The sequence below is a fragment of the Canis lupus genome, chromosome 9, assembly GCF_048164855.1.
Source record: "Canis lupus baileyi chromosome 9, mCanLup2.hap1, whole genome shotgun sequence".
Lineage (NCBI taxonomy): Eukaryota > Metazoa > Chordata > Mammalia > Carnivora > Canidae > Canis > Canis lupus.
The window spans coordinates 43,100,552-43,117,299 of NC_132846.1; the positions used below are offsets into that span (position 1 = coordinate 43,100,552).

Below are 16,748 nucleotides of genomic sequence, written 5' to 3' on the forward strand. Positions count from 1 at the left end.
ATGAAGTACTGGCATTGATACCACCTGGTAAGTATCTGTGTAAAAAGGGAACAGCTGGTGAGAAAGGGACTTTTCCTTGGCGTTAAACATGTAAGCTTGGATAAATAATTCTTCAACACTTTGGGACCTGACCTCCTTCCTTAGCTATAAAACAGGAGGCAGGTCATTCCTTCATATGTAACAAGCAAAAATTAGCCCTACATATGAGTTTGATTTCTAAAAATGTGTCCACATGGATATTCTCCCTGAAAATCTACATGTAATCTACTTATGACCAAAAAGTTACCACTGCTTACACTGTTTGAGTTTACCTTTTAGAATTACTTTTTTAAGATTTTATTCATTCATGAGAGACACACAGAGAGAGAGAGGCAGAGACACAGGCAGAGGGAGAAGCAGGCAGGCTCCATGCAGGGAGCCCCGACGTGGGACCCGATCCCTGGTATCCAGGATCAGGACCTGGACTGAAGGTGGCGCCAAACCGCTGAGCCACCCGGGCTGCCCTGGAATTTTACAATCTGGGGATAGTCTTTTTTTTTTTTTTTTTTTGGTAATATTTATTTAACAAAATTTACCATTTTGTCAACTTTTAAGTATATGGCTAAAGAGCTGTAAGTACATTCACACTGCTGTGCAAACATCACTCTACCCCACCTCCAGAACCTTTTCACCACCCCAAACTGAAACTCCATACCAAATCAACACTTAATTCCCCACTTCCTATTCCCCCAGACTCTGATAACCACCATTTTACTCTCTGTTTCTATGAGTTTGATTAGTCTAGCATCTCCTAGAAGAGGAATAACATATTTGTCTTTTGTGTCTGGCTTATTTCACTTAGTATAATGTCCTCGATAAGCATAATGTCCTTATTTCACTTAGCATAATTCATCCATACCATGGCATGTATATACAGATGTGGTTTTTAAAGCTGCATTATTTCTCATTCATTGTGACTCCTAAATAAGTCAGCACCTCATCAACTGAAAAAAAAAAAAAAAGAGCAATTTTACTCAATGCCAAAGAAAACAGCTGAGTTGGGCTTATGAAGGGATGGCACGTGGGTATTCAATATGCTGTCCTGAGATTTTCTTGGCTAATTTTCTTTACCTTGGTTTTCATCTTAAGCATTCAAACCCAATCCCATATAAGATGTAACACCACTATAGTGCTTTATATATGGATTTACATTTTGTTAATCACAACAGTGTCTATGATGTCAGCTGTCTGATGCTTTTTAAGTGATCATAAACCATTCCGCATCTATATATTCTATATTTGCAGCTGGAGATCAAGCTTCTCCAGAACAGGGAAATTTACTTTTTTAAAAAAATTTATTTGAGAGAAGGATGCTTGGGTGGCTCAGCGGCTGAGCATCCACCTTCAACTCAGGGCATGATCCCAGAATTCTGGGATGGAGTCCCACTTCAGGCTCCTTGCATGGAGCCTGCTTCCCCCTGTCTATGTCTCTGCCTCTTTCTCTCTGTGTCTCTCATGAATAAATAAAATCTTTTAAAAAATTTTATTTGAGAGAGAGAGAGCACGAGAGTACACAAGCAGGGGGAGCTGCAGGGGGAGGAGGGAGAAACAGACTCTGCTGAGCAGGGAGCCCGACATGGGGCTTGATCCTAGGACCCTGGGATCATGACCTGACCTGAAGGTGGATGCTTAACCAACTGAGCCACCCAGGTGCCCCTACTTTTTCTAAGTTTCATAGCTTCTAGAACTCTAAACATAGTAGTGTTCCTTAGATGTTACTACTGCCTGAAAGAGCAAATGACAATGCACCTTTAACTATACTTCCTTGTTATGTGACATTCCCTTAATATACACAAGACACTCCCAATGAACTATTTTTCACTACACTGCTCACAAAACCAAGGGTTTGTTGTTTTAAATAGGAGAAAGTTCAGCCATCGCAAATGGTCTGCATCATGACCATCCATGATGTAACTGAAGTAAGCACAAAAGCAGCTGTCATGATCTCTGAGTAGTACTTTCAAGCACCAGCAGTGAAATTATATCTGCAATCAAGAATGGCTACCTCCATGGAGAAGTATCATATTACTCTGTAATAAGCTGCTGCTGAGTGTCACCACTCCTCTGAATAGGCACATCTTCAAACTCAAACACACTTCTGATCCATGGCAGACAGAAAGAAGAATTATTCTACATATAAGTGCATTCCCTTTTTAGCTCTGATTTATCTACAACAGTTAGTCATAGAGCTTCCTTCTTTATTCTTCCTTTGTAAGAGATAGGAAAATCTGCATTTTTAAGAGGCCAACTCTAGAAAGTGGGTACATAGCTAAGAGTAGGAGGGCAAAGAGGTAGCTCACAGGATTTTGATCCTTTCACTAACTTCTCTCCATGATTATGTCATTCTCAGTCTCTTTGGAACTGGGATACTCCATTCTCTAATTTTATAAGACATTCTCTTAGGAGTGCTATGCAGTTCATATACTTTTAAAAAGAAATATGCTCCCTTTGAAAATAATTTTAAGAATTTCACCACATTATGAGATACTTTATGGAATCCTAAAGTTAAAAAAAAAAAAGCCTCTGAAATTCTCCCTTCTGATGATTAAGCCAGGAAGATAGACGACAATTCAAGGTTCAAAAGAGGTTGAACTCTATCTATCCAACTGGAAGTACCAGGATGTGCTTCTTTATACTTTAGTCTCAGAATTGTGAAAGCAATAAATGTTAGAGTGGAAATGGATCTCAGAGGTCATCTAACCTAACCTTCTCATTTTACAGTTGAGGAAACTAGAGCTTGGAGAAACTGCCTTCCCCAAGGTCATAAGAGGAGCAAATGGTGACACTAATTCTAGAATGCAAGTCTCCTGATTTCCAATCCAAGGCTGCTGTACATTATAGCATTGAGGAGTATTTTTGTGCTCCCAGGGAATAAACAGCCTTCAGCAACAGGTAAAACCTGTTCAGACTTTTTCATTTTTTAGGGAGTTAGAGTTAATACCACAGTTAACTACAAAACTGCAGAACTGCACACTGAGTGAAATGGGCACCAAAAACAAGAGTGAGCTATTTCAAACACTATCCCCCATTCCATATGCCTTCTCAAACCAGTCACATGTAAATGACTCACTCTGACACTAACTGGTTATAAACTGGTTGGATGGCAGCACCATGAAAAAGTCAGCTTTGAAATAGCTAGAGAAAGCCTACCTTAATGTTTAACTAAGGGGCAGCCTCTCTTCCTTATGGGTGGTTTGATTTGCCAACCCAAGAATGACTAACCTTGACCCATTAGAGCTGTGGAAATAACTTCAGTTTCATCAGGATCATGCGGTTAGTTTGCTTTTGGTGCCCCACTGTGGCATTTCTAAGACCTACATCCTCTATTTGTACACCACTGATCTCATACTATACAGGAGTTTTGGGCTGCCTGGGTGGCTCAGCGGTTGAGCATCTGCCTTTGGCTCAGGGTGTGATCCCCAGATCTGGGATCGAGTCCCACATCAGGCTCCCTGTGAGGAGCCTGCTTCTCCCTCTGCCTATATCTCTACATCTGCCTATATATCTATATCTCTGTCTCTGTTTCTCATGAATAAATAAATAAATCTTAAAAAAAAAAGGAGTTTTGTAAAAGCACAGGCATACCCTGAAGAAACTGTGGGTTTGGTTCCAGACTACCACAGTGAGTAACACAATAAAGCAAGTCAAATTAGTTTTTGGTTTCTCTATGCATATAAAAGTTATGTTTAAGCTCTACTGTAGGGATCCCTGGGTGGCGCAGTGGTTTGGCGCCTGCCTTTGGCCCAGGGCGCAATCCTGGAGACCCGGGATCGAATCCCACATCGGGCTCCCGGTGCATGGAGCCTGCTTCTCCCTCTGCCTGTGTCTCTGCCTCTCTCTCTCTCTGTGTGACTATCATAAATAAATAAAAAATTAAAAAAAAAAAGCTCTACTGTAGTCTTTTAAGTATGTGGCAGCATTATGTCTAAAAAATGTGCCTTAAAGATTAATACCTTAATTGTGAAAATACTTTACAGCTGAGAAATTCTACCTTAATTTAAAAATACTTTATAGCTGAGAAATTCTATCATCTGAAGTTTCATTGACACAGGGAGAGGGAGAAGCAGGCTCCCTGTGGGGAGCCTAATGCAGGACTCGATCCCAGGACCCCGGGATCACGACCTGAGCCAAAGGTAGACGCTCAACCACTGAGCCACTCAGGTACCCTGTGGCAATTTCTTAAAACAAGATAAAAATGAAGTTTGCTACATCAACGGGCTTTTCCTTTCACAAACAATTTCTTTTTTTGGGGGGGGGGATTTTATTTATTTGTTCATGAGAGACACAGAGAGACAGGCAGAGACATAGGCAGAGGTAGACACAGGCTCCCTGCAGGAAATGGGACTTCAGAAGTGGGACTCAATCCCTGGACTGGGGATCACGCCCTAAGCTGAAGGCAGCCACTCAACCGCTGAACCACCCAGGCGTCCCTCACGAACAATTTCTCAGTAGCATGTGAAACTTTTTGATAGCATCTCACCCACACTAGAATTTCTTTCAAAACTAGGGTCAATCCTCTCATATCCTGCACTGCTTTATCAGCTAAAATTATGTAATATTTTAAATTCTTTGCTGTCATTTTTTAAAAGACTATTTGAGAAACGGAGTGCATGAGTGGGGTGGGGGGGGGCAGAGGAAAAGAGAGAAGCAGGCTCCCCACTGAGCAAGGAGGCTGACTTGGGGCTCTATCTCAAGATCCTAGGATCATGACCCCAGTGGAAGGCAGACGCTTAACCAACTGAGACCCAGGTGCTCCCCTTTGCTGTCATTTCAACAATCTTCATGGCATCTTCACCAGGAGTAGATGTCATCTCAAGAAACCACTTTCTTTGCCAATCCATAAGCAGCAGCCCCTCATCAGTTAAAGTTTTATCATGAGATTGCAGTAACTCAGTCCCATCTCCCGGCTCCACTTCTAATTCCAGTTCTCTTGCCATTTCCACCACATCTGCAGTTACATCCTCCACGAAGTCTCAAACCTTTCAAAGTCATCCATGAAGATCAAAATCAACTTCTTCAAAACTCCCATTAAAGTTGATATTTTTACCTCTTCCTTTGAATCATGAATGTTCTTAATGGCATTGAGAATGGTGAATCCTTTCGTGATGGTTTTCATTTTACTATGCTCAGATCCATCAGAGGAATCATTATCTATGGCAGCTATAGACTTATGAATGTACTTCTTTTTTTAAAAAGGCTTATGATTTTATTTATTCATAGAGACACAGAGAAAGAGAGAAACATTTATTTTGAGAGAGAGAGAGAGAGAATGCTGGGGGGGAGGGGCAGAGGGCAAGGGGAATTTTAAGCAGACTCTGTGCTGAGTGCAAGCCCAATGTAGGGCACGATCCTACAACTCTGAAGTCATGACCTGAGCCAAAACCAAGAGTTGGACACTTAACCTACTGCATCATCCAGGTGCCCCTGTATTTCTTAAATAATAAGATTTGAAAATCAAGGTTACTCCTTGATCTATGGGTTGCAGAATGGATATTGTGTTAGCAGGGATGAAAACAACATTAATCTCATTGTACTTCTCCATCAGAGAGCTCCTGGGTGACCATGTACACTATCAACGAGCAGTAATATTTGAAAAAAGTCCATTTTTCTGAACAGTGGGTCTCCACAGTAGGCTTAAAATATTCAGTAAACTGTGTTAGAAGCAGTGGTGCTTTCACCTAGATTTTGTTGTTCCATTTATAGAGCATAGGCAGAATAGACTTAACATAAGTCTTTAAGGGCCCTAGGATTTTTGGAATGGTCTATGAGCACTGGCTTCAACTAAAAGTCACCGTCTGCATTAACCCCTAACAAGGGAATCAGCCTGTCCTTTGAGACTCTGAAGCCAGGTACTGACTTCTCTCTAGCCATGAAAATCCTAGATGGCTATCTCATCTACACTGAAAACCTGTTGTTTAGTGCAGCTTCCTTCATTAATTATCTTAGCTGGATCTTCTGGATAACTTGCTGTAGCTTTTATATCAGCACTTGGGGCTTCACCTTGCAGTTTGATGTTATGTAGACAGCTTCTTTCCTTAAGGCTCATCAAACAACCCCTGATACTTTCAGACTTCTTCTGCAGCTTCCTCACCGGTTTCGGCCTTCAAAGAACTGAAGTAGGGCCTTGCTCCAAATTAGTCTTTGGCTTAAGATAAGGTTGTGGCTCGTGTGATCTTTTCAGACCACTAAAACTTTCTCCATATCAGCAATAAAGCTGTTTGCTTGCTTATCATTTGTGTGTTCACTGGAGTAGCAATTTTAATTTCCTTCAAAGTTTTTCCCTTTGCATCACAACTTGCCTAATCTTTGGTCAAGAAGCCTAGGTTTTGGCCTATCTCAGCTTTCAGTATGTCTTCCCCACTAAGCTTGATCTTTCAAGCTTTTGATTTAAAGTGAGAGATGTGCACCGCTTCTTTTCATCTGAACACTAAGAGGCCAATGTAAGGTTATTAATTGGCCTAATTTAAATTTGAAGTATTGGGAATGTGAAGAGACACAAAGTGACCAAATGCTGTTGGAAAATGTTGCTAATAAATCTGCTCAACATAGGGTTGCCACAAACCTTCAATTTGTAAAAAAAAAAAAAAAAAAAAAAGCAATATTTGAGAGGCACAATAAAATGAAGTACAATAAAGTGAAGAGCCATAAAACAAGATATGCTTGCATCAGATCTAAGCCTGTTTCCTTATCTATAAAAAATAATTTTTTAACGGATTTTTATTTATTTATTCATGAGAGACACAGAGAGAGAAGCAGACACAGGCAGAGAGAGAAGCAGGCTCCCTGCAGGGAGCCCAATATGGGACTCAATCCTGGGACTCCAGGATCACGCCCTGAGCCCAAGGCAGGTACTCAACCACTGAGCCAACTAGGCGTCTCCTATAAAAAAGAAATAAAGAAGGAAGGAAGGAAGGAAGGAAGGAAGGAAGGAAGGAAGGAAGGAAGGAAGGAAGGAAGGATACTGACCTTGTAGGGTTGTCTGAAAAGGTTAAGAGAGATAATATACATAATAAGCACTTAGTAAATGTTAGACATAGTAAGAGTTTCAAAAACAGTAACTACCATTTTTTTTTTTTTTAAGATTTTATTTATTTATTCATGAGAGACACAGAAAGAGAGAGAGGCAGAGACACAGGCAGAGGGAGAAGCAAGCTCCATGCAGGGAGTCCGATGTGGGACTCGATCCCAGGTCTCCAGGATCATGCCCTGGGGTGAAGGCGGCGCTAAACCGCTGAGCCACCCAGGCTGCCCACTACCATTGTTTTTAAAAGTAAATCCTTAGGTGGATGAGAACTAGGGCATAAACATAATTCACAAAAAAAATATGAGGAGTGTTAGAGAAATTAAAATTCTTCAGTCAATGGTAATTGGTGCATATGATTATCCATAGTGATTTTTGCTGGTTCCCAATATAAAGGGGTTCCATAGACACACACTGAAATTTGAGTGAATTAAAATGGAAAATTTTCAATAATTTTACAACACTCATTAGTATGTTTTCCAGCTGCCTTCAGGTACTACAAAACCAAAACTAGAATATGATAGGCACTTACCATATTATTTAGATAATAATTTACAGCATTCTGAGGTATCTGGAGAGACCTCTTCAGATGCTCTAAAACTAAAACTGGAAATTATGACTGTATGTGCTTAATATAATATTAAATGGATTAATAATTAATCACATATTTAACAGACTATTACTGCCATACAAACCTCCTAAAAAGGGACACATTTTGTCTGTTACCCTATCTTTTGTTTTACTAGGTATAGATACTCATTTTAAAGGTGATGAAGGGGCACTTAGGTGGCACAGTCAGTTGGGTGACCGATTCTCAGTTTTAGCTCAGGTGGTGATCTTTGGAGTTGTGAGATCAAGCCCCACCTTGGGCTGTGTGCTCAGCAGAGTCTGTGTAAGACTTTCTCTGCCCCTCCCCCTGCATGCACATTACCTAAAATAAATAAATAAATCTTTTAAAAGAAATTTTAGGGGCAGCCCCGGTGGCACAGCGGTTTAGCGCCGCCTGCAGCCCAGGGCATGATCCTGGAGACCCTGGATCGAATCCCACGTCGGGCTCCCTGCATGGAGCCTGCTTCTCCCTCTGCCTGTGTCTCTGCCTCAATCTCTCTCTTTCTCTCTCTCTCTGTGTCTCTATAAATAAATAAATAAAATCTTTTAAAAAAAATTTTTAAGTGACGAAAATGCAGGAAACATTGTAGAGTAAAAATACAATTATACTCAGTTTCAGCACCCAATCACATTATTAATAGTTTCTCCGCAACAATTCACAGTACTTACACAATCATTCAAAATATATTTATGGAACACCTAGTATGTACAAGGCACTGCTCTAGGTGCTTAGAACACATAATAAACAAAACAGACAAAAGACAGAGCTTAGGATAGAAAAGGGAACACTTTCAAACTTTTATGAGGCCAGCATTATGGCAATATCAAAACCAAACAAGGATACCACAAAAACAGGGGATCCCTGGGTGGCTCAGCGGTTTGGTGCCTGCCTTCAGCCCAGGGCGTGATCCCAGAGTCCCAGGATCGAGTCCCACAGGTTCCCTGCGTGGGGCCTGCCTCTCCCTCTGCCTGTGTCTCTGCCTCTCTCTCTCTCTGTCTCTCATGAATAAATAAAATCTTTAAAAACAACAACAACAACAACAACAAAAAGGATACCACAAAAACTAAAGGCCAATATCCCTGATGAAGAAAGATGCAAAAATCCTCAACAAAAGTATTATCAGGGGACGCCTGAGTGACTCAGTGGTTGAGCGTCTGTGGCTCAGGTTGTGATCCTGGGGTCAAGTGATCAAGTTCCACAGCAGGCTCCCTATGGGGAGCCTGCTTCTTCCTCTGCCTATGTCTCTGCCTGTGTGTGTCTCATGAATAAATAAATAAAATTTTTTTAAAAAAGTATTATCAAATCAAATTCAATGATACATTAAGGGATCATACATCATGATCAAGGGGGATTTACTCCAGGGATGCAAGGATGGTTCAGTATCCATAAATCAACATGATACATCTCATTAACAAAATGAAAGGTAAAAATTGTATGATCAGCTCAATAAATGCAGAAAAAGCATTTGACAAAATTCAACATCCATTTATGATATAAAATCTCAACAAACTGGATACAGAAGGAACATACTTCAACAAAATAAAGGCCATATGTGACAAGCCCACAGCTAACATACTCACTGGTGAAAAGCTCAAAGATTTTCCTCTATGATCACAAACAAGACAAGAATGCCCATTCTCATCGTTTTTATTCAACATAGTATTGAAGTCCTAGCCAAGCAATTAGCAAGAAAAAGAAATGAAAGGCATCCAAATTGGAAAGGAAGTCATAAATACTGTCATTATTTGCAGATGGTATACTATACACAGAAAACCCTAAGGACTCCACCAAAAAAATTGTTAGATTTAGTAAACAAATTCAGTAAAATTGCAGGATACAAAATCAATATACAAAAATTGACTGCATTTTTATATACAATAAACTATCAGAAGGAAAAATTAAGAAAACAATGCCATTTACAATTGCAACAAAAAGAATAAAAGACATGTACACTGAAAACTACAAAACATTGATGAAAGAAACTGAAGACATAAATAGGTGGAAAGATATTCCATTCTAATAGATTGGAAAAATTAGTACTATTAAAAGGTCCATACTACCCAAAGCAATCTATAGACTCTGCAATCCCTATCAAAATTCCAATAGTATTTGTCACAGAAATAGAACAATCAATGGAACTACAAAAGACTCCAATTAGAACAAAGCTGGAAACATCATGCTTCCTGATATTACAAAGCTATTACAAAGCTATTACAAAACAGTATGGTACAGGCATAAAAAAGATGCAAAAATCAATGGAACAGAATACAGAGCCCAGAAATAAACATATATATACATGGTCAATTAACTTACAATAAAGAAATCAAGAATATAATGGGGAACTATCTCAGGAAAACCCAGTCTTTCCCTCTCCTATGCCTTTCTCTCTTACATAGAGAAGAACCCAGTCTTTCCTCCTATGTGTTTCTCCTGTGTCTCCTTTACTACTCATACAGAACACTATTTCTGGTCACCAAATGTGTGGTTTTTCTCCACACCAAACAATTTCTGCAACACCAGCTGGGTATCCACAGATCAACTCAATTCTGACACCATCTACATGGAGATACCATCAGATTCCAGGTTAAGGGCTCAGTCTTACAGATTGCCCCCCCCCCAAACATACACTTTAAATGTCAATCGTTAAGTAGTAGGTCCCCAGGTTACCCACAACTTCTGTCCAATTTGGCTACAAATTGAAGGTTCTCATGACCTTCTCCTCAGGTTCAATTAACTTGTTAGATAAGCTCACAGAATTCAGGGAAACGCTTACTTACATTTACCAACTTATTAGGGGTTATGATAAAGAATACAGATGAACAACCAGATAAAGAGGTACACAGTGCCATGTCTGAGAGGGTCCTGAGTGCCGGAGCTTCCGTTCCTGTGGAGTTGGGGTGCACCACCCTCCAGGTATGGATATGTTCACCCATTTGGAAGTTCTCTGAACCCCATATACTACTGGGATTTTACGAAGACTTCCTCACACAGGCATGATCAATTAGTAACTTCAGGAATGCCTGGGTGGCTCAGCGGTTGAGTGTCTGCCTTCAGCTCAGGGGGTGATCCCCGAGTCCCAGGATCAAGTCCCACATCAGGCTCCCTGCATGGGGCCTGCCTCTCCCTCTCTGTGTCTCTCATGAATAAATAAAATCTTTAAAAAAAATTAGTAACTCCATTTTCAGCTCCTATTCCTTCTCTGGAAGACAACGGGTAGGGCTGAAAATCCAGGCTTCTAATCACAGGTTGGTTTTTCTGGTGATCAGTCCCCATCCAGGAGACTATCCAGAGTCACCTCATTAGAACAAAAGATGCTCCTAGTGTTCTTTTTTTAAAGATTTTATTTATTTATTTATTTATTTATTTATTTATTTATTTATTTATTTATTTATTTATGAGAGAGAGAGAGAGAGATACAGGCAGAGGGAGAAGCAAGCAGGCTCCATGCAGACAGCCTGATGAGGGACTCGATCCTGAGGAGTCCGGATCACACCCTGGGCCAAAGGCAGGCGCTAAACCACTGAGCCACCCAGGGATCCCTCTTTTTTTTTTTTTTTTTTTTTTAAGATTTTATTTATCTATTCATGGGATCCCTGGGTGGCGCAGCGGTTTGGCGCCTGCCTTTGGCCCAGGGCGCGATCCTGGAGACCCGGGATCGAATCCCACGTCGGACTCCCGGTGCATGGAGCCTGCTTCTCGCTCTGCTTCTCTCTCTGTCTCTCTCTCTCTCTGTGACTATCATGAATAAATAAATAAAAAAAAAATCTTTAAAAAAAAAAAAAAAAGATTTTATTTATCTATTCATGAGAGACGGCAGCGGGGGGGGGGGGGGGGGGGGGGCGGGGCGCAGAGACACAGGCAGAGGGAGAAGCAGGCTCCATGTAGGGAGCCTGATGTAGGACTCGATTCTTGATTCTCGGGACTCTGATATCACACCCAGAGCCAAAGGCAGACGCCCAACCGCTGAGCCACCCAAGCATTCCAATCCCAGTGTTTTTATTACTCAGGAAATTACAAGGATTTTCAGGAGATCTGTGCCAGGAACCAGGGACAGAGACCAAATATATATATATATATTTCTATTACCTGACAAGAAAAGACAATTTCTTCAATAAATGGTTTTGGGAAAACTTTACAGAAAAATGCAAAAGAATGGAAATGAACCACTATCTTTCATCATATACAAAAATTAACTCAAAATGGACCAAAGACTTGGCTGTTAACACCTGAAACCATAGAACTCCTAGAAAAAGACATCAGTCTTGGTGGTGATTTTTTGGATTTGACATCAAAAGGTAATAAAAGCAAAAAAAACAAGTGGGACTATATCAAACTAAAAAGCTTTTGCAGAGCAGAGGAAAACACCAACAAAATAAAAAGGCAATTTACCAAATGGAAGAAAATATTTCCAAATCACATATCTGATAATGGATTAATATCCAAATTATATAAATAACTCCTATAACTCAAGAGCAAAAAACCCCCAAACAACCTGATTAAAAAATGGGTGGAAGATCTGTACAGATATTCTTCCAAAGAAGACATACAGACGGCCAACAGTACAAGAAAAGGCGATCACCATCGTAATCATCAGGAAAATGCAAATCAAATCACAATGAGATATTACCTCATACGTGTTAGAGAATGGCTATTATCAAAAGACAAGAAATAACAAGTGTTAACAAAGATGTGGAGAAAACAGAGCTTATTTTTTGCTCAGTTGCTTTCAAATTTGACACGAATCAGAAATCCCTTAGATGGATGTTAAGTGTGCAACTCTTTTTTTTTTTTTTTTAAAGATTTTATTTTTTAGTGAGAGACACAGAGAGAGAGGCAGAGACAAAGGCAGAGAGAGAAGCAGGCTCCCCGCAGGGAACCTAATGTGGGACTCGATCCCAGGACTAGAATTACACCCTGAGCCGAAGACAGGAGCCCAACCGAGCCACTCAGGTCTACCTCCCTGTAGAGATGTGAAAAAAGACTGTTAAAACAGTTAATAATTCAGTAGCCTTGGGTGGGGTTCAATAATTTGCATTTCTAAAGAGTTCCCATATGATGCTGATGCTAGTGGTTCAGGGACTACACTTTGAAAACCACTGTTCTAGTGAAAGGACAAACAATACACTATAAACCTCAGAAATACATAAAGTGTCTAGTATGTTAGAAGATAAGTGCTCTAGGAAAAAAGCAAAAGTAGAGCAAGATAATAGCTCATACAGAGCTGGTATTCTTATGTTTTATTTAAATAAAATATCCAATTTCCCAAACAATAGTGATAATGGCTAATGGCTCTTGACAGACAGTATTCTAAGGGCTTAACATATATTAACTAATTTAATCCTCAAAAAACCCTTATGAAATAATTACTATGATTTATCCCCATTTTGCAGGGAGAAGTTTCTCAAAGACTGTGTCTTTGACTACTGTATTTCTGTGCCTAGCTCAGGGAATGCTGAATAGGTGCTCAATAAATATTTCGCAGATAGGGAATCCCTGGGTGGCTCAGCGGTTTAGCGTCTGCCTTCAGCCCAGGGTGTGATCCTGGAGACCCGGGATGGAGTCCCATGTTGGGCTCCCTGCATGGAGCCTGCTTCTCCCTCTGCCTGTGTGTCTGCCTCTCTCTCTCTCTGTGTGTCTTTCATGAATAAATAAAAAAAATCTCAAAATATATATATATATTTCACAGATGAATACAACTTTTAGTTGAGTACTTTTTATTAAGTACTTTGTGAGAAGCCCAAATGTCTTAAGGAGATACACAGGTCCCATCAAAATCTGGCTGTGTCTCACTTTACTCATCTACTATTATTCTCCCATACATACCCTAAACTTCAGTCATGGTTGTGAGTATTCAATTTTCTATTCTGTTATTCCTTTTTTCCATTTCCCCTCTGTCTTGCAAACTTCCATTCAAACCCTTATACTCAGTTCTCCTTTCTGCAAAGCTTCCCTCTCCCAACACATAAGTAAGCCTTTTCTTTGTGGTCTCAAAACTATCTTAGGACCAATCACAAACTTTGTTGTAAATTTAGTCCCATTTAAGGCAAGAACTCTTGAAACTCCTCAGGGTCCAGACAGTGACTGATACATAATTCTGAAGTATTTATTGAAAACTGATTGAGTTCAATTACAGAGCATAAGCTAAACCCAAGAGCTGTGTTATGTACATTATTCAGAACCTAATAATTCATGATGGAAATTAAAGCTCTGGAAAGTGTATGAAGTAATCTCAGAATTAGAAAAAAAGGATTCATAGATGAGGCACTGTATGTTTGCTCAGCTACATTCAATTTATTCAACATATTTACCGAGTAGTATGAGCAAAGTAGTAACCAGAGATTGAAAGCTATTAAAATTCTTATCAGAACCTATGGCTATGTGTACACTGTATTTACTTACCATTACACAACTAAGTCTGGAAACAGCAACCTGTACTAAGGGTATTTTGTGCTTGCGTAGATATTCATACCTTTTTTTTTTAAGATTTATTTATTTATGATAGACATAGAGAGAGAGAGAGAGAGGGGGGCAGAGACACAGGAGGAGAGAAGCAGGCTCCACACCGGGACTCCAGGATCGTGCCCTGGGCCAAAGGCAGGCGCCAAACCGCTGCTCCACCCAGGGATCCCTTATTCATACCTTTCTGATTGTCCTCTTTGCACCAATAAGAAGGTTAGGTAGATGATAAAGGCGAATATAACTCAGTTTTCTATTTTTCAAAATGGAACACCCTTTTGCACTATTTACCCTTCCAATGAACGTCGCAAAATGTAATTCAGCACCAAGCTGAAAAAACAGTCAATTTTTCAACCATGTAAACCAGATCCCATCACCCATCACTCTTGCTCAGTACCCTATTGGTGCATCCCATCACATTTAGAAAAAGGTGCAAATCATTCACTAGGGTCTACAAGGCCACATGTGATCTGGCTCTGCCTCTTTTTAGCCTCATCTGCTACCACTGTCTCTTTTGCTCATTTCATCCAAATAAACTGGCCTTCTTGCTCTTCCTAGAACCCACACAGCTCATTTATCCTTAAAGACCTTTGCAAATGCTATTCTGTCCTCCTCACACTCATTTCTTCCAAATTTTCCAATGGTCTACTCCTTTACTTCATTCAAGTCTCTGCTCAAACGCCACCTTCTCAAAGAAGCCCTTCACAGCCACCCTATTTAATATTAAGATCCTCCTCTCCATTCTTTTCTTTGCCCTGCATTACTTTCCTCTCCGTATTTATACATTATCATTAACCCATTAGAGCAAGGATTTATAAGTCTCTTCATTGCAATAATCTGCAACATCACCAGCATTTAGGAGAGTGCCTAGAACACAGCAACCTTTCAATAAATATGTGGAACATTCTCTGGCATCCTCACCAGAGTCATTCCATTCACACCACCTCAGGAAAACTCAGAGAGAGAAAAAAAAAAAAAAAACCCACTTAAGCTCTGACTCTTAAGTAAAAACAACAAAACAAGGTCTTATCAGCCTTGCCATCAAGATCTGTCGGTTCTGAGTGGCAAAGAGCCACTGCGGGTCTTCCTATAAGTTTAACTGGAAAGGTAACTCCTCCAGGTAAAGCTTGCAGGCAACTTGAATTTTGAAATCAAGGGACAGGAAATAGTCTAAACAGAAAGTTCCTAAGAGGACCACACCTAAACACACAATCTTGATTTTTAAGACCATCTCGCCCTCGCCCTGATAATTTACCAACCCCAAAGTTATTTTTCGTTTGGCTTCTTAGCCCTTTTGGTGCTACGGATCCTTTGCCGGTCTGGTGAGAACTATGGACTTCTCCTGGGAATGCCCTCAAATGCATGAAAAGCAAAATATACAGACATTTACGAAAGAAACCAATTTTACTCAAATATAGGGTCGCAGATTTATGCTCTTCTTGCCACGATGAAAATAAGAAAATTCCGACGGTTACAGCAGGATCCAGAGGGAGAATCCCTAGGAGGCCACACGCCGAGGTCCACCCCCGAGCACCCTCAAGTGGCGGCAGGGAAGCCCTGGGCGCCGAGACCCAGCCTACCCTAGGGGGCGTGTCTGGGGATGAGCACGGGAGGGACGAGGGCGAGGGTCCGAGGGTCCGAGGGTCCTAGGGTCCGGGAGGAAGGCGGGGGCCTCTCATTTCCAGAGCGCTGGCGGGGCCAGGCATCATCCCCCCCTCCCCCGCTGCTCGTCCAGCCCTCGCCTCACCTGTGCCTGCCGTCCCCAGGAGCCGCTCCGGCACCCCTCGCAGGTCTTCATGGAGGCCGCGGAAGATCTCGTGAAGTTTCTCGAAATGCTCCGAGGAGACGGCCGAGGTGGCCATGGCGCAGGCCGCACTCGAGCAGCGGCCGCCGAGATTCGGGGCTCTGGGCCCGCTCCTATTCCGGCGGTCAGCCGCCCAGCCCCGCGGGCATCACGGCGACCGCCGCCACCACCGCCGGCTACGAGGCGCTTCCGGGGCCGCGACGGGGTCCTCCCGAGCCGGAACGCCCACCCCCTGCATTCCGTCACGGGGAGAGCGCCAGGCGCGAAAGCCTGACGGAAAGTTGCGTGGGCTCCTCGCTCGGGCGATTCCGGGGAGGGTGGCGGCACGTCGGGCGAGCGGCAGCCCTGCAGCCCTGCAGCCCCGAAAATACCCGATCCAGGGGATGGAGGGAGCGCCGCAGCGTAAAGGGCTGTGAGGACCCGCGGGGCGGGCAGCGCGGCCACCTGTCCCCGGGGCCCCGCCTTCCCGCGAGGGGAGGGCGCTGCTGTGCATGCCGGGAGCTGTAGTTCGGCGCGGAAGACGCTCGGACTCCGAGGCCCCGCGGAGGCGGGGGCGGTGGTTCTGCCAGGCCGCAGGCGCGGGGGGCCGTGCTGACCCGAGGTGCTTTGGTGTCTGCAAGCTCCGGAAGGCCGTCTTCGCTGTCATCGCACCGCTTGGCCGCTCTGACTGCTAAACGTTAGCTTTCAGCCCTGGACAAATAGCCGGGCCAGGTTCCAGCTTGCCCGCGAGCGGTAGAGGACTTCGGGGCGGCCAAGCGAGGAGGGTCACATGCTTTCCGAAGTTGTCCCCGGGCAGCAGGACTGCAAAGTACGCTCGG

At 42.3% G+C, this 16,748-nt stretch overlaps 1 protein-coding gene across 2 annotated transcripts in view; it reads right to left on the minus strand.

Moving 5' to 3' along the window:
- Positions 1 to 16,327, minus strand: part of VTI1B (vesicle transport through interaction with t-SNAREs 1B) — a 29,231-nt gene extending 12,904 nt beyond the window's left edge. Inside the window, exon 1 of one of the 2 annotated variants that reach the window (XM_072839037.1) lies at positions 15,874 to 16,327. In XM_072839037.1, coding sequence (XP_072695138.1) covers positions 15,874 to 15,988 — 115 coding nt within the window. In that variant the 5' untranslated portion in view covers positions 15,989 to 16,327. The remainder of the gene's footprint in view (positions 1 to 15,873) is intronic. The other variant, XM_072839038.1, reaches the window with a different exon arrangement.
- Between the last annotated feature and the right edge of the window lie 421 nt (positions 16,328 to 16,748).